This window comes from Mytilus californianus, unplaced genomic scaffold (assembly GCF_021869535.1).
Source record: "Mytilus californianus isolate M0D057914Y unplaced genomic scaffold, xbMytCali1.0.p SCAF_6, whole genome shotgun sequence".
In the NCBI taxonomy this organism is placed as follows: domain Eukaryota; kingdom Metazoa; phylum Mollusca; class Bivalvia; order Mytilida; family Mytilidae; genus Mytilus; species Mytilus californianus.
The window spans coordinates 107,134,601-107,158,890 of NW_026262712.1; the positions used below are offsets into that span (position 1 = coordinate 107,134,601).

Below are 24,290 nucleotides of genomic sequence, written 5' to 3' on the forward strand. Positions count from 1 at the left end.
TTGATTTATTGAACCTTTTTGTCTGCTTACGCCTTACTTACTAAAGATGGTTGAGATATGTTTAGCCGTTTTTACATAAAACATTTAAAAAATGAAAAACATCTAGCTTGTAAGTTATTTCTTCAAAGACATATATATAGCATCATTTTAAAGCAAACTTATTTGTCCACTGAAGGCATAAATGAATGATTGTACTGAAATGAATGAATGCATATAGCCTATTGTTAGAAAGCAGGACAAACTTATGTTTGCTGATGTTAAAATGTTTATAAAAAATACAGCTGATATTATGCCATATAATTATTTCATTACTAATGGTGATTAAATTGCAACAAGCTACGGTTCGGTACCAATTTCGTCGTCAGCTCTGTTGCATAAGGACAAATGAAAATATTAAATTTCTTGGTAACAAGGATGTCATATAACCTCCTAGATGGTATTTTTTAAGATATATGAACATCAAAACTCATGAGATACGTTTTATGACTGTTTGTTAAAAAGTGTCATTCAAGATCAATTAACAAAAATTATGGATTTTTTCCCTAATTTTTCAAAATAATTTCCCCTTCTTACATTGATTTATAATCTCGACGAGGTTTTGATCTCAATATTATAGTCCTTTTAAAGACCACTAACTCAAGTATCGTAATTTATAACTCCCGTGAAGACGCTAATTAATTTTTATCAGAGACATGTCTCTGTTGTATTTAACAAGATTAGTATATTCAACGACATCTATTGGAAGGAGTTAAGAGTTATCGTTAATTATCTACTGTCCAATATAAACAGATTGGGTTATCTCGCTTGGAAATGTGACATATTCTTGCACATGTTTTTAGGCTAATAAATCAAAATTTTGAGGTTACTATCAAACATTTATGAATGAAATGTGACAATAAATGAGTAATTGAATTATTCAAGCTGTAAGCATGAACTATCCATATAAAAGTTTAGCGACTCAATGGAGGTTTCAATAAGGCCTTACGTAAAACTTAAGTTTAAGCAGCGTTCAAGAGAGGGACATATAATAGATCCCTCTAAGTAAATAATATGTTGTTACTGTATTAAAAAGTTTACCTTTTAATGTATATTTTTTACAGAGTTACTTAGGATAAAGTTTTCTTTAATAGCCCAATATAGGAAATTAGAAAAAAAAGTCAGAAAAAGCTTTTCAAAGCACTGGCTTGCTCTACCTACTAATATTCATGGAAGAGGCCTCATGGAAGAGCCCTATTGCAAGGCAATCTCCCCTCAAATGTGTTTATGGACTCAATACACTGAGAATATTTCATTTTCAATATTTTCGTGAAATAACATGATACGTGTTTGGCATGTTTAATAGAGGGGGGGTCATAATTTTTAAAAGTTTTATACGGGGGAGGGGGGATCAAATAAAAATAGTGAAATATTATGGGGGGGGGGGGGGTGTCAAGAAATTTTGTATGTTTCATTTCAAAATGACCAGCCCACCATCCCAGGTAAAAAATGATAAGTCCCTAAAATATATGTAATAAATTTACGGCAAGAACACATTAAATAATAGAAAATAAGGTAAAATAAAAATAAATGTTATGGAAAATATTTGTAGCATAGAAAAGGGAACTTCATACCCCGAATGTCTGCATTTAGTGGGGTGTGTTAAAGTTGATAAAAAACAATTAGAACCGAGGTCGAATTGTGTGTAATAAATTTAGCTTATTCTCTTTGATTGCTTTTGGATAGTTTCTAGACTTTTCGTCGCCAGAGTCATATACATGAGAAGGCATGGCTAGCCTACGCGAACAGATAGCTAAATTATCATCAACTGTGCCAGAATTTAAAGACCCTGAAGATTTTTTTGAAGATGGTACATTTTTGTATTTATATCATATTAACCGCTGTGTCTTGTCTTGTGTGAAGATCATGCCTTTCAAAGGCACACCTCTGGTTACAGAGTAGAATATGGTGTATTTAAGTTCATCATAACAAATGGACAAAAATGGCTGTATTTCCACCTCAAAAATTACTCTGAGTACAGACTAACCTGTGCAGTTGGAAAAGTTTTAATGCCTGGCATCCACTAGATATATAAAAGTTAAATACATTTTGAGTTTCAGAAAGATAAAATCTTTTTTGGATTTTGATGGGCATTTTTTTTTCATTTCTTGAGGGTCCATGATTGGTTAAGGTTCATCATAACAAATGGACAAAAATGGCTGTATTTCCACATCAAAAACTACTCTGAGTACAGACTTACCTGTCAGAGCTCCAGATAAGAATTCACAAATTGGGGTTTTTACCCACCATTTTTTTATGTAATTGGGTGATAAAGTTTTTAAATTGCATTATCAATTCCAATTCACCCCTCAAGCAAATATCAAATTGGGGTTTTCACCACCAAGCTCCTTAATGTATTGGGTTTTTTCATCAACACAATATTGAATGTTTAGGCATGTTATAATCACATTATATCAACCCCATGCAGAAGTTTTTCCATCTTAAATGTTTTCTTTCTTTGTATATATGCTAGCTGTTTTATTTGGTTTATTCACTGACGAGCAATTATACGTTTAATTTGTGTCCGATTTTAAACGTTCTGCCAGTTTTGTATTTTCTCACAACTTATATAAACTGCAGCTGGTGTCACTAGTTGGACAGTTACTAATAACCTTTCTAGATCCCATATGATCACCCTACAGTTTAGTTGGGGTAGGCGTGGCTAAGTGTTTAGATTTTTATGTAATATATGTGAAATTTAGGTGCTGTAAGAAAGTTTTGCCAGTCCTTTCACCTATTTGCTAGATCTACTTTTTAATAAAAATAATAAGTAGTTCCCAGATTTAAGATATACCCCAAAACCTTGACCAGGTTTATAGGTTTAATGACGGAGACCACATTCAACTTAAATTTACAGTGTTAAATTTACAAATAATTCTGCAACATCAAATAAATAAATGACAATGTTAAACTGCACTTGCCAATAAGACAACTATCATAAGCATACAGAACAATAAGACCAAAACAAAAAAAGTGTCAAGATGCATTGACGTAAAAAACAGATATGTGTATTCACTCATCAACTAAAATGAAAAAAATAATATATAAACTAAAATTATACTTGAATGTTTTTGTTTAATTTAATTTACATAAATCTGGGTTAAGTTGTCCCAGCTGATTAGAACTTTAAGTTTTGATGCTTTCCAACTACATATATCATGTCATAATTGATTTGGCCTTTCACTTTTCCAACTGATTTCTTTATTGACAAAACCCAGTGTTTATAGTTCTAGCAATGTTCTCGTTAAGGTACGCAAAAGGGTCTTGTTATCATCATAATAACTTTCCCTAAAGTATCAAAAAGAAGCTGAAAACATGCTTCTATTCAATATTTTTATCGGATATTTACTTTCGTTTTAATTCATTGTATGTTATGATAAATCCCGAGCAATTCGAAAAAAATATGACAACAAGACAAACGCTAATTGGATAAACGCAGAGAAGATCGAAATGTTTTCATAAACACGTGTACTTTTTGAGCAACGGAAAATTCCAACAGGGACCCATTTCAGCTACTTGATGCAGGGCTCTATTTTTAGAACGAAAGGACATTTCCAATTATAAATATTATAAAAATAGATTTACGCGACGACTGTAATCAGATAAGGGTAAATAACGCAAACGATAGGGAATAAAAGCGTTAAGAACTCATGGTTTTGGCATATAATTGGGTTTTCCTTTGAATGAATTGGGTTTTTGAACCCTGCAATGGGCAATTGCATTGAGTTTTTAATTATTTGATTTGCGTGATCACGCAAATACGCAGCTTATCTGGAGCTCTGCCTGTCCAGTTGGAAAAGTTTTAATGCCTGGCATCCACTAGATATATAAAAGTTAAATGCATTTTGTGTTTCAGAAAGATAAAATCTTTTTTTGGATTTTGACGGGCATTTTTTTTCCTTTCTGCAGAAGGTGTAAAAATAAACAAACACCTGAATTACTTTGATACTGTCCCCTCAGTTAAACCCTTTAAACTCACCTATAGTTGTGTAGATACCTATTGTCCATGTCAATCATGGACAATCAATACAATACAATACAGTTTTTACCTGAGAGGGAACATCTCAAAGTTGTATTCCAACTTAGTTTATTTTTACACCTTCTTCATGAACGAAAAAAAAATGCCCATCAAAATCCAAAAAAGATTTTATCTTTCTGAAACACAAAATGCATTTACCTTTTATATATCTAGTGGATGCCAGGCATTAAAACTTTTCCAACTGGACAGGTAAGTCTGTACTCAGAGTAGTTTTTGATGTGGAAATACAGCCATTTTTGTCCATTTGTTATGATGAACCTTAATAAAATCTTGAATCTTGAATTTTTCATACGTCTGCTACTCTACCAACAGGGCCATGATTCCTTCCCATTACTTGAAGAAAAAAAGGAAGTAAATGTGAATCTGTTCTGAATTATAATAATGTTTTTTCTAAAAAAAAAAACCCAAATTTCATGAAAATTATTAGGCATTCCATCTAAATTCTGAACTCACCACAATAAAACAAAAGATTGGTCATATTTGTTATAAGAATATTCATACTTTGGAAATAATAACTAACATTAATCTCTACTCTATATATATCAGATTGTTTTATAACTAGTAATTTACAATTTTATTTTTTTACATAAATAGTAATGATTAGGGCAACATATTTTTTCTGTGGTGTTTGGGTCAAGTAATGCATTTTTATTTTTTTTAAATAAACCAATTTGTTTCTTTTACATTGTAAGATAATAAAAAATTGAACCATTCACAGTTTATAGGGCAAGGGAGATAACTCATATTACACAAATATTTTTTTAATTTCCATAACATCTATGCCGTTTTCCAATAGATTTATGCTTCAGAAAGATGGAATAACAGAATAAATAATCATTAAGTGGAATGAAATGTCACCATGTGAAATGAGCAAAATGTCAAGGGCATATTAGTAGCTGAAACAATATATTTCTTTAATTATTTCTTTGGTAGGAACAGTAATGCCTTACCTTAAGCAATCAATAAATTTCAAATTGTATCAATATTTGATTTGTTTATCATAACAAAATTCATTTTGGAAAGTGATGACTTAAATAAATGCCAGAATAATGTAAATGTCAAATGTCATAGTGTTATCCTTCCTTTAGAGTGACACCTAGCTATGGAATGTCTACAATAAAGAATAAATAATCACCACATTTACATCCAAGAGAAATTATTTGAAAGTCCTGGTTGTATTGCCATGATTGCCAATGGCAAGTTTTCAAATAAAGTATTTTTTGGAAAATTTGATGCCACAAAGCAAATATCTTCATGCCATGTTTTGTCCTACACTACATGAGCCCAGGTCAACCAGGGCAGTTAATTTTACATAAATGTGATTCTATCTACAGAAGTTAAATTCTCCCTTTTATGCAAGTCGTCTTTCCTCTTTCCTGTTAAAATTTAAATTGTTCCTGGTGAAGGTAAATACAGAAAAGCGCTTCTGACGCACAAAAATAATAAAGTGTTATTTTCTTTTATATTGAGTGTAGGTATAATGAACGTCAGTATATATGGTTACAAAAGGTTACATTATGGTAAGAATTAAGCACTAGGTATACCCAAAAGGTAAAACATTATTTCAAATTGGACTTAAATTAATCTTTTTCGTGAAGTTCATTCATTCTCTTCAATTTTCAGATACATCTGCTAGATTAGTGGAGAAAGGTGATGATGAGGTAGATGATCTCCACTTCACCAGTAGTAAACTTAGACAGAGGGCAGCACCACTGTTGACAGATTCTGACAAAAAATATGCTGGGAAGAGAACATCAAGAAAAAAACTGGATGAACTGGAAGAGTTAGGTAGGATTTTGACAGAGTCAGCAACAAAAATATGTAAACTAGTACAGGCATAAATTTTGGCCACTTGTTTTTTTGGGGCAAAATTTGCTATAGTTGTGACCCTGTGTATCGTTTGATCATCTATCTGTTTCTTAATTGAATAAACATCAGTAAAGGAACTTATTGGATCAACATTTCATAAAAATTGAGTGTAGCGACATTTGTACCACTTGCAACATTTGCTTGTTCTTTAACCTTGAGTGCAGCTACCACGTACAACATTTGCTTGTTTTTTAACCTTGAGTGCAGCTACCACTTACAACATTTGCTTGTCCTTTAACCTTGAGTGCAGCTACCACTTACAACATTTGCTTGTCCTTTAACCTTGAGTGCAGCTACCACTTACAACATTTGCTTGTCCTTTAACCTTGAGTGTAGCTACCACTTACAACATTTGCTTGTCCTTTAACCTTGAGTGCAGCTACCACTTACAACATTTGCTTGTCCTTTAACCATTTTTAAAGTACTAGCCTTTTGTAACTTCATGTACATGAAGGTGAGTCTATTTTGTAATGTCAACACAGCATGACCAGAAACCAAAAACAAATTTCGAAAAGTCATTTGCTAATTTTCAGGCTTCATGTTAAGCTAATGCAAGCATTAATTCATAAAGTCAATAGAAAACATGTCATACTCATAGTTGAGATATTAATGTTTTAAAAGTATACAAAAATGCAATATCCTGTATCACTTTCTGGTGTTAACATTTAAAAACAAAATCACACAATATATTACTATAGCTTAAATTGGAAGAGAAGAGTTGTATCAATCATGTGAGTTTTTTTTTTTAGCTGTCTGACAAATTCTTCCTGCTTGCCCATAATTTGAATTTTTCATTTCAATATGTAGAACTGAAAAACTGTTGTCACCAGTCTCCAGTACTACAGCACAGAATGACTTCATATTTGGTCAGCAGATTTTATATCTCAAGACACCTACTTCCTGTTTTATGATACTTTTAGTTATGAGGGGAGAGGGTATGGCTTAGCACAACAATGCTTAAATTCTTGCAAATTAATAAAACAGAAGAAGAAACTAATTGACTTAATAAGTAATTTTCTTCTAGCAATTTTGAATGTGATGTAAAAACCTGGTACACTTTACAATTATATTCCATACATCAGCTTGTCATCCATTATTTTTAATTATGAAATTTCCTTCTATATTGTACAATGTAATATTGAATTAAATATAAAATGAATTTTATAGAGAATTACCCTTATGATGAAAAAGATCAGAATTTAGATGATGAAAGTGATGAATTAGATGAAGTTGTATCGGAAGATGGAGATAAAACAGATTCAGAGGATGAAATTTTGTGTAAAGGAGATAATTCAGATGATGAAGATGAAGAAAATTTAGAAGAATTTCAATCAAGTTTTAAAGCAGCAACATTGAGTGAAAGTAAATCAGAATTCAGGTTATAATTTATTCTCTTATTAATAAGAACAATGTAATTAATTAATTACAATGTGTGTAGCTGATTTCTTTACTTTTGAAAAGAAAAATTAAAATTTATTTTATTAAAGTTAGGCAACAAGATTTCTTAAAGGGATGTTGCTTTTTGAATTGAAATATTTTTATCAGTCATACCTTTAATTTCACACAAGAGCACAATGGTTACCAGAATTTTAGAAGTGCAAAAACAAGTTGTGATCTTAGAAACAGACAAGATATGCCCTTCTACTTTACAATTTTATACAACCGTTTTATCATTCAAAAAATGTAGGGTCCGACACTGATGCTAGGTCCTTAAGTTTTCAATCATATGAAAATTACCCAAATATTTTGCATATTTTGAAAGTTTGGAAATATATTCTACTTTCTTAAATTCCTGATTTTGCGCAAATTTAATGATTTTATTACTTCTATAATAATGAAAGTATCTGAATTCATGAAAGGTTTTTTATTTCTGAGAATTTTTTTTTATAAGTTTAGGTACATATTAGGAATGTACATCTGGCTATTAAAATTCAGCCCCTGTCTTGCATCTGCAAACAGACATAGCTTTTCTTTCATTTATCATGCTTTTTCATCTGATTTTTTAATACCCATTTTCCTTAAGCCTTGGCACACAATAATACTTATACAGAAAACTGAGGACCAAATACAAAAGACAGCACAGAAAACTTTACAGTTTGTCATTGTTTTGTTTGTTTGGTGAAACATGTATTGAAGTAGATGTAAATTTCGAAACAGCTATCCAGTAATAAATGTATTGCCAACAAAAGAAACTCCAGTCCTTGCGGTCATAAAAATCTTCAGCACGATTTTTCATACTCAGACTAAGGAATCAACCATTCAAAATACTGGATTTGATTTTTCAAGCACAAATTTTGTACTCCTGAGTACTGAGTAAAGTTTTATGACCGAGGGCCCAAGGCTCACAATATTAAGACTTCAACAATAAATAGTTGTCCCTGTTTTCCTGTTTTAGTTATGAAGATGATGGAGACTACAGTAAATATGCAGATAATGATGAAATGGAAGACAATAGTGACCTGAATGACAAGGAAGATGAAAGTGACAAGGAAGATGTTAGTGGTGAGGATATGTCAGATGATGAAACTGGTGATGAAGATGAGGATGAAGAACAGGATGAGGAAGAACAAGGTATTATGGGTATAGATTCTTAAGAGAAAGTACAAAGTATTATGGGTAAAGTCAACCTGTAACATATCTTCTGGAATATGACATCACACTGTTGCCTGTGTTGGAAGATTGACACCACACTGTTGCTTGTGTTGGAAGATTGACACCACACTGTTGCTTGTGTTGAAAGATTGAGACCACACTATTGCTTGTGTTGGAAGATTAACATCACACTGTTGCTTGTGTTGGAAGATTGAGACCACACTGTTGCTTGTGTTGGAAGATTGACATCACACAGTTGCTTGTGTTGGAAGATTGACACCACACTGTTGCTTGTGTTGGAAGATCGACATCACACTGTTGCTTGTGTTGGAAGATTGACACCACACTATTGCTTGTGTTGGAAGATTAACATCACACTGTTGCTTGTGTTGGAAGATTGAGACCACACTGTTGCTTGTGTTGGAAGATTGACATCACACAGTTGCTTGTGTTGGAAGATTGACACCACACTGTTGCTTGTGTTGGAAGATCGACATCACACTGTTGCTTGTGTTGGAAGATTGACATCACACATTTGCTTGTGTTGGAAGATTGACATCACACTTTTGCTTGTGTTGGAAGATTGACACCACACTGTTGCTTGCGTTTGAAGATTGACATCACACAGTTGCTTGTGTTGGAAGATTGACATCACACTGTTGCTTGTGTTGGAAGATTGAGACCACACTGTTGCTTGTGTTGGAAGATTGAGACCACACTGTTGCTTGTGTTAGAAGATTGACATCACACTGTTGCTTGTGTTGAAAGATTGACATCACACTGTTGCTTGTGTTGTCTATCCTCCATTTACATACAACAGTTTTGGTGGTCTCATGGTAATGTGCATGTTTTTAGTATAGGAGATGATTGGTTTAATCCCTGTCTGATCAAGCCAAAGACTCTGGTCAAGCCAAAGACTTCAAAATTGGGATATTTGGTTTCTCTTCTAAGCTCATAGGATTTACGAAAAGCAAAAACTGGTCAGCTCTGATTAAGACCAATATGTTTGGAACAGGTGACACGTCTTACTGTAGTCTGTTACATTGTGAACTAGCCATTAAATATCCGGCTCAGCGTGTCAGTCTAGGGTTCATATTCATATGGCATAAACATATTTTTGTCCTAATACGCATGAAACATTTTCCACTTGATGTTAAGCACCTATTCATCACATGCAGACAACAAATAGAATTCAACTTAAAATTTTGAAAGGTGTGTTATCTCACACCTCAAATGCATATAATTGATTCTATTGCATGTTTAAACATATGAAGCATTTTTTTCCAGACTTAAAATTTCCAGACTTGCATTTCTTTATTTATAGATGAAGATGTAAAAAGTTTTTCAAGGACTAGTGTGGCAGAAGAGGTGCAAAAAGGGGAAGCTGCAAAACAACAATTAGGTATAAATTATTCATTAATTGATTTTATGAATGTATGCTTAAAATGATAGTTTGGGTTTGTCAAGCCTTTGAAAAATAATAGATATTGTCAGAATTATGACTCATGTTTTACAAGATAAGATAAGAGAAGATAATCTTTATTTCAGACTCCAAAGATTCATATATATACATGAAACAAAATATTTTGTTTAAGCAGAATACAATGTTAAAATATTTACAGTATTAACTATTATAATTTAAAATTAATATATAACTCATTTAATTTATACTTGCATGACCTTGTGTGTCATAATGTTAAAAGTCTTGATGAAGGGATCAGACAATCCATTATATCATATGCTTGTTTGTTTTTAAGGAATGACTTTATTCTTATGAAATTGTGTGATTCTAGTACTGCTGGAAAAGTTTATGCATTGGAATCACAAAATAACCTTCGAAAAAAATGTTAAAAGTAAATTGGTTTTACGAAAAATCCCCTTATTTTTTTGTAGTGAAAACTGTCTGAAATGGAGTAATATTTTGGCTCAGTGTACAATTAGATTTGGCCCTAATATAGTGTTTGTGTGACCATTTAAATTATAAATTTCAGGATTATGGGATAGTTTTCTAGAAGGTAGAATAAAACTTCAAAAAGTAGCAGGAATTATAAACCAGATGCCACAGTTTGATGTCTGGAAACAGTTTGAGAAGGATGGCGGAGCAGAGTTCAGAGAGTCAACAGCAGACAGTAAGTCATGTGTTTTATCTGTCATGATGAATAATAATCAGAATGATTATTTAAAACAGACACTTAACTGTGGAAAATATTTTAAGATCAGTGAATAAATCAATGGATGGAGCGCTGCCTCGCTGGCAGAGTGATCTAAGTACATATACTGTATCCCTAGCCTGTCAACATTGAGGCTGTCAGTTTGATACCCGCATTCAAATCCAATCTAATTGACTACAATTGTCAAAGGTCATGGTTCTTTCTGGGGACTCCGACTTATCCATCAATAAAAAGTGACTTAACATTATATCCAATCGTGCTGAACATGCTGAAAGAGGCATTAAACACCAATGATCAATCAATGGATGGAGGAATTAACACTAACACTACTGTAAAATCAGATAGTTTTGTTGTGTATTTATTTTTGCGATAGTTTAACAATAGACAAGAATTGATCTCAATTATTTCAAATTCAGGAAATGCTGCTTATAAATAATACCACAAGAAAATTCAAAATGCAGGATTTTATTTATGCGACACCCTGTTGTAAAATTCAACAATAATAAAAACATCACAAAAATTTCTGGATTTACAGCATACATGACATATAAATGAAATCAAAATTTATTTTGGCCTTTTCTAGCTTTTTAAGAAATTAAGACGAACGGCAAGATATATAAAGACATATATATTTTGTAGCTCACGCCATGTTAAAGAAATTGTTGGATAAACTGGTACAGTTACAGACGTTGTTGATGTTACAGAACTCGGAAACCAGACACATGATCAGTGGACTGTAAGTATTAAAAGTTTGACCAAATTAACTAGAAATGCTTCAACCTTATACAAATTAATTGTCTTTTTATGCCCCTCAGCTAGGCGAATGGGGCATTGTGTGTTACTGTTGACCGTCCATCCGTCAGTCTTTCCGTCCATCCCAAAAGTATTTTCACATATAACAAGCTTGAGCGGGGGCATTTTTGTCCTCAGAGACACTCTTCTTTAATTTTTTCAGTTGTCAATTATTCCTGAAAATCAAAAATAATTCAAAGAATTAACCAGTTAATGTTATTTAAATGTAATTATGGTCAAACATTGTAAACTCAAATATCAATTTCTAAATATAAATAGTTAAAAGTTAATGACATGCACAAAATGTACTTTTTACACCAGAATATTCTGCAAAGCTTGGTATTACTGTCAAATGATAAAAAAAATGAATTAGAATAAAAAATATGATTAAATTAAGTGCCATAAAATGACCAGGAATGATGTACCGTAACATAAATCAATGCATAGGAGGAGAGAAACTTGTTGAACAAACTGGCGTTGTTACCGGTTAGTTAATAAGTACGAAGTTGCTTCTATCAGCTCATTATATAAACATTGCTTTCTTACATTATGATATGAAAGCATAACGTTTCAGTTTTAAAAAGTTTTGTACAAATGTAATACAAACTTTACCTATTGGAAGAATAGGTTAAATTTGACTGAATTTTAGAAAAGCCAAAAAAGAGCAACCAAAAGATGATGATGACGATGAAGAAATTCCAAGTGATACAGATGAGGAAGAGAAACCTAAACAAAAACAGGAACCAGTGCAAGTGGGTGTGAAAAGGAAGATTAAAATTGACAATTACCCAGAGTTCCTTGCAAAAAGACATAAAGATTTCCAGACTTTCAGGTAAACATATGTTCAAATTCTAAAATGTTAGGTAAAAATGAAGTTTCCTGACTGAGATAGAGTTTACATAGGGTCGACTTTCATTATCTCGAAACTGATGGGACAATGATATAATTTTGAGTTAACTGAAATTGGCTGTGACACTTGACCAGAGATTTTATGACACTTGAACTATTGACATCTTACAACAATCACTTTTGCATTGTGGAGTCAAACATTTTCATTTGTGACATCAAAATTTTAAGGGAACGTTTTTGATATCCAGTAATGGCGGACAAATCGTTATAAGGTGTATTAGTGGTGATATGTTTGGTGTTGTATCTTGGACAACTTCTTTATTTTTGCAAATCTGTTTTTATCCTAGCAACCATTGTTTAACATTGGTATTAGATGCTGCGATTATTTTGTAAGTTTAAGATGACCAATCTTTCCAGTTCTTTGATTGATATATTAAATTTATTGTTACAGAAACAACACAATCCAGAAATGGTATGACAAGACTCGTCTGTCTGGTGGTAAACTCAAAAGTAAATCATTCTCTAACTTTGAACAGTCAGCACTGAAACAAATAGACCAGGTAAGATAATTTCACAAGATTATTGCAATTATATATGAACAAATACAGAAAAGCTCCATACATTTCTTTGAGTAAATTAACAATCTTTATCTGCTTATTTGATTATTTGTGATCGGCAATCAGTTGACTTTAAAAAAATTAATTATTGAAGGAATGTGACCTTTCACCAAACCTCAACAAGGTCACCATTTGATATTGTTACTTAAATCTTTAATCGATCAACCAGAAACAGATTCTAAATTATTAAAAGCATGATCAAATGAATACAATTAACGACATTAATTTGTTTTATAACTTAACAAGAACAGTAGCAAGAGTTTAAAGAGGGGGTGGGAGATTATTTGGCACACAGCTAATTGGATTTAGTTTTAGAACCGAATATATCTTAAATGCTTGTTAGGCTGACACTAAATAATATATCCTTTAGATTTGATTGGTTTTAGATTAAAATGGAACAAGTTGACATGCGTGAATTAGTTATTTTATAATTAGTAAACAAACAATATGAATTAAGGTGTCAAATTAGGGAAAATAATTAAACAGGTTTGGAAATGACAATTAATTACCTGCAAACACAACATGTGTCCAATATTTTTATGTTATTAGCAATGAGAACAGGATTATCATCTGTTAATGATATTTGCTCTTCTTTTTCAAAATAACAGGATTTTTAAAAGACTGTTATAAATTGATAGTAAATAAATAACTAAAAAAGCAGAAAAAAAGTCTAAACATATGTTTTCACTTGATTGTCCAGATCTTACCAAAACAAAGTTTTAAAACCACTTTTTTACTCAAAGTTCATTAATAACCTGACCAATTTGTAGATAGATGTTAACTATAAAGAAGTAAGCACAGTCAATTTTATGCCCCCACTGCAGCAGAGGGGGCGGGGCATTAAATGTTACCCTTGTCCGTCTGTACATCCGTACGTCCCTATGTACGTCTTCAAATTTGGTTTCTGTCCTATTACTTTAGTTTGCCTCAACCAAATGTTATGAAACTTATACACAATGCTTATTACCACAACACACAGACCAAGTTTAAATTTGGGTGGCATCACTTTTACTGTTCTAGAGTTATGCCATTTTTGTCGAGCCTTCGACTTTTGTCGAAAAAGCGAGACATAGCGATCCTACATTCCGTCGGCGTCGGCGTCGTCGTCGTCGGCAGCGTCCACAAATATTCACTCTGTGGTTAAAGTTTTTGAAATTTTAATAACTTTCTTAAACTATCCTGGATTTCTACCAAACTTGGACAGAAGCTTGTTTATGATCATAAGATAATATTCAAAAGTAAATTTTGCAAAAAAAAAATTCCATTTTTTCAGTATTTTACTTATAAATGGACTTAGTTTTTCTGCCAGGAAACATTACATTCACTCTCTGGTTAAAGTTTTTGAAATTTTAATAACTTTCTTAAACTATCCTGGATTTCTTCCAAACTTGGACAGAAGCTTGTTTATGATCATAAGATAATATTCAAAAGTAAATTTTGTTAAAAAAAAATTCCCATTTTTTCCGTATTTTACTTATAAATGGACTTAGTTTTTCTGCCAGGAAACATAACATTCACTCTGTGGTTAAAGTTTTTGAAATTTTAATAAATTTCTTAAACTATCCTGGATTTCTACCAAACTTGGAAAGAAGCTTGTTTATGATCATAAGATAGTATCCAGAAGTAAATTTTGTTAAAAAAAAATTCCCATTTTTTCCGTATTTTACTTATAAATGGACTTAGTTTTTCTGCCAGTTAACATTACATTCACTCTGTGGTTAAAGTTTTTAAAATTTTAACAACTTTCTTAAACTATCCTAGATTTGTACCAAACTTGGACAGAAGCTTGTTTATGATTATAAGCTAGTATCTAGAAGGAAATTTTGTTCCATTTTTTCCGTATTTTACTTATAAATGTACTTAGTTTTTCTTCCAGTTAACATTACATACAGTCTGCAGTTTAAGTTTTTAAAACATTTATTAGATTCATAAACTATCCTGGATTTTTACCAAACTTGGACAGAAGCTACTTACAATCAAAAGATAGTATAGAGAGGAAAATTTTATTAATTTTTTTCCTCATTTTTGTTGAGCCTGTGATTAACAGCAAAAAGTAGATGAGACACTGGGTTCCGCGGAACCCTTACAAATTTTCAAATGGAAAAATTGCTGAATTTTTTGTTTCCATTCTCTAACTTATGTTTGCCTCAACCAAATGTTATGATACTTATACACAATGCTTATTAACACAAAACGCAGATCAAGATCGAATTTAAGTGGTGTCACTTTTACCATTTTGAGTAATGTCCCTTTATAACGTTATATGCAAGCGAGGGCATCATCTGTGTCCTATGGATACATTCTCCATTTATTTATCAAATAAATTACTGATTATGATTTATGCAATTTGAACTGACCATGAAATCAGGGATGGGGTAATCGTAATCTGTAATCGTAATCGATTGTAATTGATTACATTTTTTCCAGTAATCGACAGTAATCTGTAATCGAAGATATTTTCGATTACATGTAATCGTAATTTAATCGATTACAGCAAAAATTATGATGTAATCATCGATTACTTTTCGATTACATTTCGATTACTTTGGTAAAATAGCTTGATGAAATATAATCTATTTTATATGAAAGTATGTATGTATTCATCACTTTATCGTACATATAAAAATAGAATGTATTGATATGACTTAAGAGTTTATCAAATGCCTTGTTTCTATCTATTGGCTCCAGCTGCTTCAACCAGATCTATCAAATTATACTGTATATCTAGCTTTTGAAACAAATGACTTTTCTTGCTGGTCAATAATTTAAGACCTTTTATATAAAAATAAGAAAATAGATTTAAATAAGAAATAAGTCTTAAGTTAAAATCTGTACTATATTGCAGAAGTAAGCTTATTTGTATTAAAATTCCTTAAAGCATAATTTTCAATAATAATTGGAATTTTAGCTTAGAATAGATAAACATTTGATTCATTATAATGTTATGACATAAAAATTACAAAGCACACAAAATCCTTTTGACAATGAACCAATGGCTATGCATTAAAATTCTTGTTCAGAAATAGAGATACATGTATCCAATTTTTGCACAAAAAATATAAATTGTTTATTATTTTGAAATGGGAATACAAAATTCTCAACAAACTTCTTGTCTTTACTAATCAGATGAACAAAGACTTCTAATCAATAAGATGAAGACTTTGTTTTGATTTCAATTATGTCTAATTAAGAGGAGATTTACATTATATTGCCCCAGGTTATAATTGTACTCCATTGGCAGTATTATAGCCTGTAATTAGGGAGGTTGTCAAAACAAAAGGATTAATTCATGCATGTAATTACAAATCATAAATTTTCATCTTTAAAATTAGCTGAACTAATTAATTATTCTACTTTTTTATAGTTTTTTTTCAGAGTAAACTTTCAACATTGTAATGAACTATATTCAAATATAGCTGTTAATAATGAGTAAAAACAAAAAACTTAACTTTAGTCAGTATGACAGCAAAAATTTGCAAAAATATGGAGATAATAACCTAAAATATAAAGAAGTGATTGATGCAATGTGATGCCATTGCAAGAACTTTATCACCAATCATTCATATTTAAAACCAAAATTTCTAGTATTTTTGAGTATTTAGGATCCTTAGACAGTAAGAGCTTCTATCTAGAAAACAACTGTCAACATAAAATTTGGAAACAATGCTTTAAATGCTATTTTTGTAAAGTTCAAAATTTCCACTAGACATACATTGAACAACATAATTGACTTTGTGTTTAACTTACTTTATTTAATTTGTAATTTTGTAGCATGTAATTGACAGTAATCGAAAAGTAATGTAATTACTTTTGCTAAAGTAATCGATTGCAATCGATTACATACAAAAATCAGAGTAATCGATTATCAATCGATTACACAAAAATCCTTAAAGTAATCGATTATTAATCGATTACATTTGTCAGTAATCGTGCCCATTCCTGCATGAAATACCATGAAAATTAGATAAATGTCAGTCCATTACAGGTTATATAGCATTTTCAGTTAATGAATTTGTTTATCAAGCATTAAAGTTAAGAAAAACCCTATGTATTAGAACATAATGATAACATTTCTTGATCCTTGTCCATTCTTACAATCAATTTCTTCTCTGATTTTCTTTTATTTCACAATTTTAATCCTGGACTGTGAGCAATTTTTGTTTTATAGATTTTAGGTGACAAAGATAGGTTGATAAAAAGAACCCAGTTGAAGAGATCTGTCTACACAGTCCTGGGTAAACCAGATGATGAACAGAAAAATGAGGAACAGATAAACAATGAACCGGTAAGTGGAAATATAGATCAGTAATAGTAAAGGCTAATGAAATTGCCTTTTATTTGGGTGATATTTAATATTTTCTGTTATTTTATGAAATGAGTAGCCAAATGCTGTAGTCGTTTTATAAGAAGGCATAGAACCCAGGTTTTAAATTGATATCAACATGATATATGCCATGAGTTACAAGCTGCTTTCTTATTCTAAGGTTTCTCATATCCATGTCCAGAGATTATGTACATAATTAGATGTTAATTTTGTCAGGCAAAACTTATGTGAAATTCATCTGAAACTTTTGAAGAACATTATGGTTTCTGACAGTTGAAAGGTTTTTATATAAAATAAATATTTTTTGTTACATGTATTTGCATTAAAGTTTGTATAGATATTTTAAAACTTTTTTTATTTGTTTAACAGACAACAGATATGACAGGAGACCATCTGAGGAATCATGATGCAGAAATATTTGATGACAGTGACTTTTATCACCAACAGTTACGGGAGTTAATAGAACGTAAAACTGCAGATATAGAAGATCCTGTGGCTATTAGCAGGTATATTGGAGAAAATATAGTGTACAGATGTTTAATTATCATATGTTATTTCATAACATTAGCCAAATTTCTTTATTTAGGGTAAATATAAGGTGCAAACCTAACTTCAAAGTACAGTAAATTTGGTTATTTTGGTTTATTTGGTGCATGTGAAGAAATTGCCAGTATTACACACTCCAAATTAAATCATCCTAAGTTTATCAGGAAATTTTAAAATTACACTGACAAAAGCTGGGTCTTGCATTTCAATTTAAATACCTGGAAATAGCAAATTGCAGGATTTATTATCCTTCCCCCCCAGACCCCTAGTCATAGTAGCCACATTGTTGGTAAAGGTTGGAGACTCTCTTCACAGGCCTATTACTTTGCAAACATTTTTTCTGGGCCCCTTTATTTACTAAATTAAGGCCCAATTGGCTACTACATGTACTGTCAATAAGTTAATTTTAGTCACTGTTAAAACACCCAAATTTGCAGTGTGTATATACAAATATAGTGCATATTCAGGTTTGGGTTTCAAAGAAAAGATGTAGTTTGATACATGACTGTAAGTTCATTTTAGTTTGGGAAAAGATTCATGATAGAAGGTCGAAATTAAACATCAATGACCTAACACATAGAGTTGGGGTGTAAAAATGTATTGCTGTAAAAAAAGAAGTTGCTAGAATTTTACAGATTAAACTTAACAATGATTGATTTAAGTTAAAGAAAATGATAAATGTTGAATATCAATTTTTTTTTGTTTGTTCTGTTTAATAAGCAATAGCCTAGATGAAGAGCAGTAATAGAAACCCTGTTCCTTTGATTATTATTACCTTGAGTCTTGTAGGATTTTTGTCTGGTATACATCCATCTCTTATCCTTTTTATACGCCCGTTTACGGGACGTATTATGGTATACCTCTGTCCGTCCGTCCGTCGTCAACATGTCAGACATTAATTCAAAAACGCTTTTACCAATATGCATGAAACTTTGGTGAATTGTTTATATCTATTGACGTGAGCTCCCTTTCGTTTTTTATAAATTTCAGATTTACCATTTCCGAGTTTTGGGGTTTTATTCATTAAAAAAGGGGGGATTTTCCAGTTTTCGGACAATAACTCTAAAACAATTTCACCAATTTGCATGAAACTTTTTGTGAATTGTTCATATCTATTGATGTGAGCTCCATTTCGTTTTTTATAAATTTCGGATTTACCGTTTCCGAGTTTTGGGGTTTTATTCATTAAAAAAGGGGGGATTTTTCAGTTTTCAGACAATAACTCAAAAACAATTTCACCAACTTGCAAAAAACTTTGGTGAATTGTTTATTTCTATTGACATGAGCTCCCTTTTGATTTTTAGCTCACCTGGCCAAAAGGGCCAAATGAGCTTTTCTCATCACTTGTTGTCCATCATCCGTCGTCGTCGTCCGTCGTCGTTAACTTTTACAAAAATCTTCTCCTCTGAAACTACTTGGCCAAATTAAACCAAACTTGGCCACAATCATCATTGGGGTATCTAGTTTAAAAAACGTGTCCAGTGACCCGGCCAAACAACCAAGATGGCCGCAATGGCTAAAAATAGAACATAGGGGTAAAATGTAGATTTTGGCTTATATCTCTGAAACCAAAGCATTTAGAGCAAATCTGACATGGGATAAAATTGTTTATCAGGTCAAGATCTATCTACCCTGAAATTTTCAGATGAATCTGACAACCCGTTGTTGGGTTGCTGCCCCTGAATTGGTAATTTTAAGGAAATTTTGCCGTTTTTGGTTATTATCTTGAATATTATTATAGATAGAGATAAACTGTAAACAGCAATAATGTTCAGCAAAGTCGTCGTCGTCCGGCGTCGTCCGAAGACACATTGGTTTTCGCACTCTAACTTTAGTTTAAGTGAATGGATCTTTATGAAATTTTACCACAAGGTTCAATACCACAAAAGGAAGGTTGGGATTGATTTTGGGGGTTATGGTAATAACAGTAAAGGAATTAGGGGCCAAAAAGGGGCCAAAAATAAGCATTTTTGTAACTTCCAGACATAACTTGTGTGTTAGTGTATGGATCTCTCTGACATTGTACCACAAGGTTCCATATCACTAAAGGAATGCTGGGATTGATTTTGGGGGTAATTGCCTCCAAATTTTAGGAATTAGGGGCCAAAAAAGGGGCAAAAAACAAGCATTTTTCTAGTTTCATGACAATAACTTGTGTGTAAGTGTATGGATCTTTCTGAAATTGTACTACAAGGTTCCATATCACAAAGGGAAAGCTGGGTTTGAGTTTGGGGGTAATTGCCCTAAACGTTTAGGAATTTGGGGCCAAAAAGGGGCCAAAAAACACATTTTTTTCTAGTTTCCAGACAATAACTTGTGTTCAAGTGTATGGATCTCTCTGAAATTGTACTGCAAGGTACCATACCACAAAGGGAAGGCTGGGATTGAGTTTGGGGGTGATGAATCATAATGGGGGTTCAAAAAATTTGGGGGGGGGATTTATTTTTTTTTCCTTTTTTTTCTTTTTTTCCTTTTTTGTTTCTTTTAAAATTTTCCATTTTAAGTTGGTTTTTTCTGATTTATATTTAAAATCAAATAATAATGATATGGTAGGAGATACACACCAAACAGGATGTGTAAATTATTATATAATAAGTATTGTGCAATAGCAAGAAATTTTCAATTGCACAGTATTGCACAATAGCAAGAAATCTTCAATTGCACAGTATTGCACAATAGCAAGAAATCTTCAATTGCACAGTATTGCGCAATAGCAAGAAATATCCAATAGCACAATATTGCGCAATAGCAAGAAATTGTCAATTGTACAGTATTGCGCAATAGCAAGAAATATTTAATAGCACAGGATTGTGCAAAAGAAGATACTTCCTATAAATTGCTTATTTCTTGACCAATTTCAATGGGGTTTTATTCTTGATTTCATGGGGTTCTTTAATATGCTGAATCTAACCGTGTATTTAGTTTTTGGATTTTGGGCCCCGTTTTTAAATTGGTCCACATTGAGGTCCAAAGGGTCCAAAATTAAACTTTGTTTGATTTCATCAAAAATTGAATTATTGGGGTTCTTTGATATGCCGAATCTAACTGTGTATTTAGATTCTTAAATTTTGGTTCCGTTTTCAAATTGGTCTACATTAAGGTCCAAAGGGTCCAAAATTAAACTTAGTTTGATTTTAACAAAAATTGAATTCTTAGGGTTCTTTGATATGCTGAATCTAAACATGTATTTAGATTTTTGATTATGGGCCCAGTTTTCAAGTTGGTCCAAATCGGGGTCCAAAATTAAACTTTGTTTGATTTCAACAAAAATTGAATATATGGGGTTCTTTGATATGCTGAATCTAACCATGTATTTAGATTTTTGATTTTTGGGCCCCGTTATCAACTTTGTCCACATTGAGGTCAAAAGGGTCCAAAATTAAACTTTGTTTGATTTCATCAAAAATTGAATTATTGGGGTTCTTTGATATGCCGAATCTAACCATGTATTAAGATTCTTAATTTTTGGTTCTGTTTTCAAATTGGTCTACATTAAGGTCCAAAGGGTCCAAAATTAAACTTAGTTTGATTTTAACAAAAATTGAATTCTTAGGGTTCTTTGATATGCTGAATCTAAACATGTATTTAGATTTTTGATTATGGGCCCAGTTTTCAAGTTGGTCCAAATCGGGGTCCAAAATTAAACTTTGTTTGATTTCAACAAAAATTGAATATATGGGGTTCTTTGATATGCTGAATCTAACCATGTATTTAGATTTTTGATTTTTGGGCCCCGTTATCAACTTTGTCCACATTGAGGTCAAAAGGGTCCAAAATTAAACTTTGTTTGATTTCATCAAAAATTGAATTCTTGGGGTTCTTTGATATGCTGAATCTAACCATGTATTTAGATTTTGGATATTGGACCATAATAGGTGAATGTCCAATTTAAAATTTTTAAGTTCTTAGACCACATTCAATCTGTGTTAGAAACCTATGCTGTGTCAAATATTTAATCACAATCCAAATCCAAAGCTGTATCAAGCTTGAATGTTGTGTCCATACTTCCCCCAACTGTTCAGGGTTCGACCTCTGCGGTCGTATCAAGCTGCGCCCTGCGGAGCATTTTATTTACAATTTTGTAAATTTTTGTAAATTTTTACAAAATATTTTCCACTGTAACTACTGGGCCATGTTCATTATAGATAGAGATAATTGTAAGCAGCAAGAATGTTCAGTAAAGTTAGATCTACAAACAAATCACCATCACCAAAACACAATTTTGTCATGAATCCATCTGTGTCCTTTGTTTAATATGCACATAGACCAAGGTGAGTGACACAGGCTCTTTAGAGCCTCTAGTTATAAATTTCAGACTTTACGTTTCCGATTTATGGGGTTTTATTCATTACAAAATGGGGATTTTCCAGTTTTCAGACCAGAACTCAAAAATGCTTTCAGCATTTTTTATGAAACTTTGGTAAATTGTGTATATCTATTTTTGTAAGCTCCCTTTTGTTTTCTATAAATATTTGATTTTGCGTTTCCGACTTATAAGATTTTATTTGTGTATAGTCTGACAACAGTTTTACTAAGTATTGCGCAACAGCACAGTGTAATGCACAACAGCAAGAAATCTTTCATATAACCAATTTCAAGTTCTTTGACTACATTTATTCAGAAACCTATAATATGTCAAATATTCAATTACAATCCAAATTCAGACCCGTATCAAGCTTGAATATTGTGTCCATTTTTGCCCCAACTGTTCAGGGTTGGACCTCTGCGGGCGTATCCAGCTGCGCTCAGCGAAGCAGTTTATTTGTCATGCAAATATATTATATCAGGACTTTATTTAGAATATGTAGAGCTTACTTCATGCTTTGTATTTTCCAGGCAGTGGTTAGAAATACAGAAACTGCGTAATAAAGTCAAAAAGAAGATAGACACCAAGGCCAGTAAAGGAAGAAAGACTAGGTAATTATAATTAAGACAATGTGTTATTTAGAATAGAAATAAGTAATGGACATGTTGGTGTAAATGTGTTCTACATAGCCCTTGGTCAAAAATAGGCAGCAGATTTCAAAAAGTACAACAAAAAAGTAAAAAGTCTAAGAAAAACAGAACACCATTACCAAAAGGTCAAAAGTCTAAGAAAAACAGAACACCATTGCCAAATAGTCAAAAGACTAAGAAAAACAGAACACCATTGCCAAAAAGTCAAAAGACTAAGAAAAACAGAACACCATTGCCAAAAAGTCAAAAGACTAAGAAAAACAGAACACTATTGCCAAAAAGTCAAAAGACTAAGAAAAACAGAACACCATTGCCAAAAAGAAAATAGTCCACAAAACACTACACTACACTTAAGTTCAGGAGAATTGGTTTCGCCTGTATCATTTTAAGTCTCTTTTGTGTAAAACTCCTTGATAAGATTGACCATCGAAACTACCAATATAATGCTGTTATAATGAATAAGCTACCAATCACTAATGTGCTTTTAATTATTAATTTTTTCAACCACCTGGCTGAGCATTGTATTTAATCGCCCACCACTGAGAAGTGCTGATAAAAATTAATGAAGTTGTTATCTAATATAACTCTATTTGTTAACTGTTATTTCAGGTACAATGCACATTCAAAACTTGTAAGTTTTATGGCACCTATGGACAACATTACATGGACAGATGAATCTAAGTAAGTTTGTAATGGATTAATTTTTTCTAAACTTCTAATTGTGATTAAAGGGGCATTAACTGTCAAATTAGTTTTCACCAGTTTGACTCAAATTCTTATATTTGATTTATAACAAACTAAAACGTATATGCAAATTACAAAAAGTATTAGTATTTTGTATGCATTTTAGACTAGATACCAATTAAATAACAATTGAGATGACCTTCCAGAATGCTGATGGTCTACAACCTGAGATAAACATTAATGTAAATACACAGACAAGCACATGCAATTTTTTAATGACGATTTTTCTGGGTCTGTTTGATTTCATGTCATAGATTAAAACAAAATGTAAAATGTTTTTACCTGTATAAGAAGGATTTTTTTGTGGGTCAAATCAGTCAACGAAATGATTCTTTTTGATGGCTTCCTTGTTTTACATTCAAATGTTGACATTCATTTCTTTTTAATAACTTATCATGCTTAGCACATGCCTAACTCATCTCCAGCTAAGGGTCAAATTGAAGGTCGCATAAATTCAGATATAGAATATGGAATAAAATTTTTGTAAACATTAATGATAGATTGAAAAATTGAAATACCCTTGCTCAAACAATTCTTAATGTTAGTGGACAGTAGACTGATTGTTATGTGTTCTTTGTTTACAGAGATGACTTGTATAAATCATTGTTTGGGAGGAGATTCCAGTCTGAAAAAGAGACAGTGAATGGAACTAACTTGTCTGCACAGGGAACTGTTGATGAAAGCTGACAACTTTAGCAGATAACAGATAGAAATTATTGATCTTTTTATATGATATAATAAAGTGCAATAATAAA

The 24,290-nt window shown here is 31.9% G+C and overlaps 1 protein-coding gene across 1 annotated transcript; it reads left to right on the plus strand.

The window, feature by feature from the left end:
- The first annotated feature begins 1,731 nt into the window (after positions 1–1,731).
- LOC127704267 (protein AATF-like) lies at positions 1,732–24,290 on the plus strand. Its single transcript, XM_052208257.1, has 14 exons — positions 1,732–1,846; positions 5,699–5,863; positions 7,112–7,322; positions 8,340–8,515; positions 9,861–9,938; positions 10,528–10,665; positions 11,347–11,443; positions 12,149–12,331; positions 12,800–12,908; positions 17,134–17,250; positions 17,659–17,795; positions 22,672–22,752; positions 23,401–23,472; positions 24,120–24,290. Exons 1-14 carry the CDS (start codon positions 1,765–1,767, stop codon positions 24,220–24,222), a joined length of 1,749 nt encoding a protein of 582 aa, XP_052064217.1. The 5' UTR covers positions 1,732–1,764; the 3' UTR covers positions 24,223–24,290.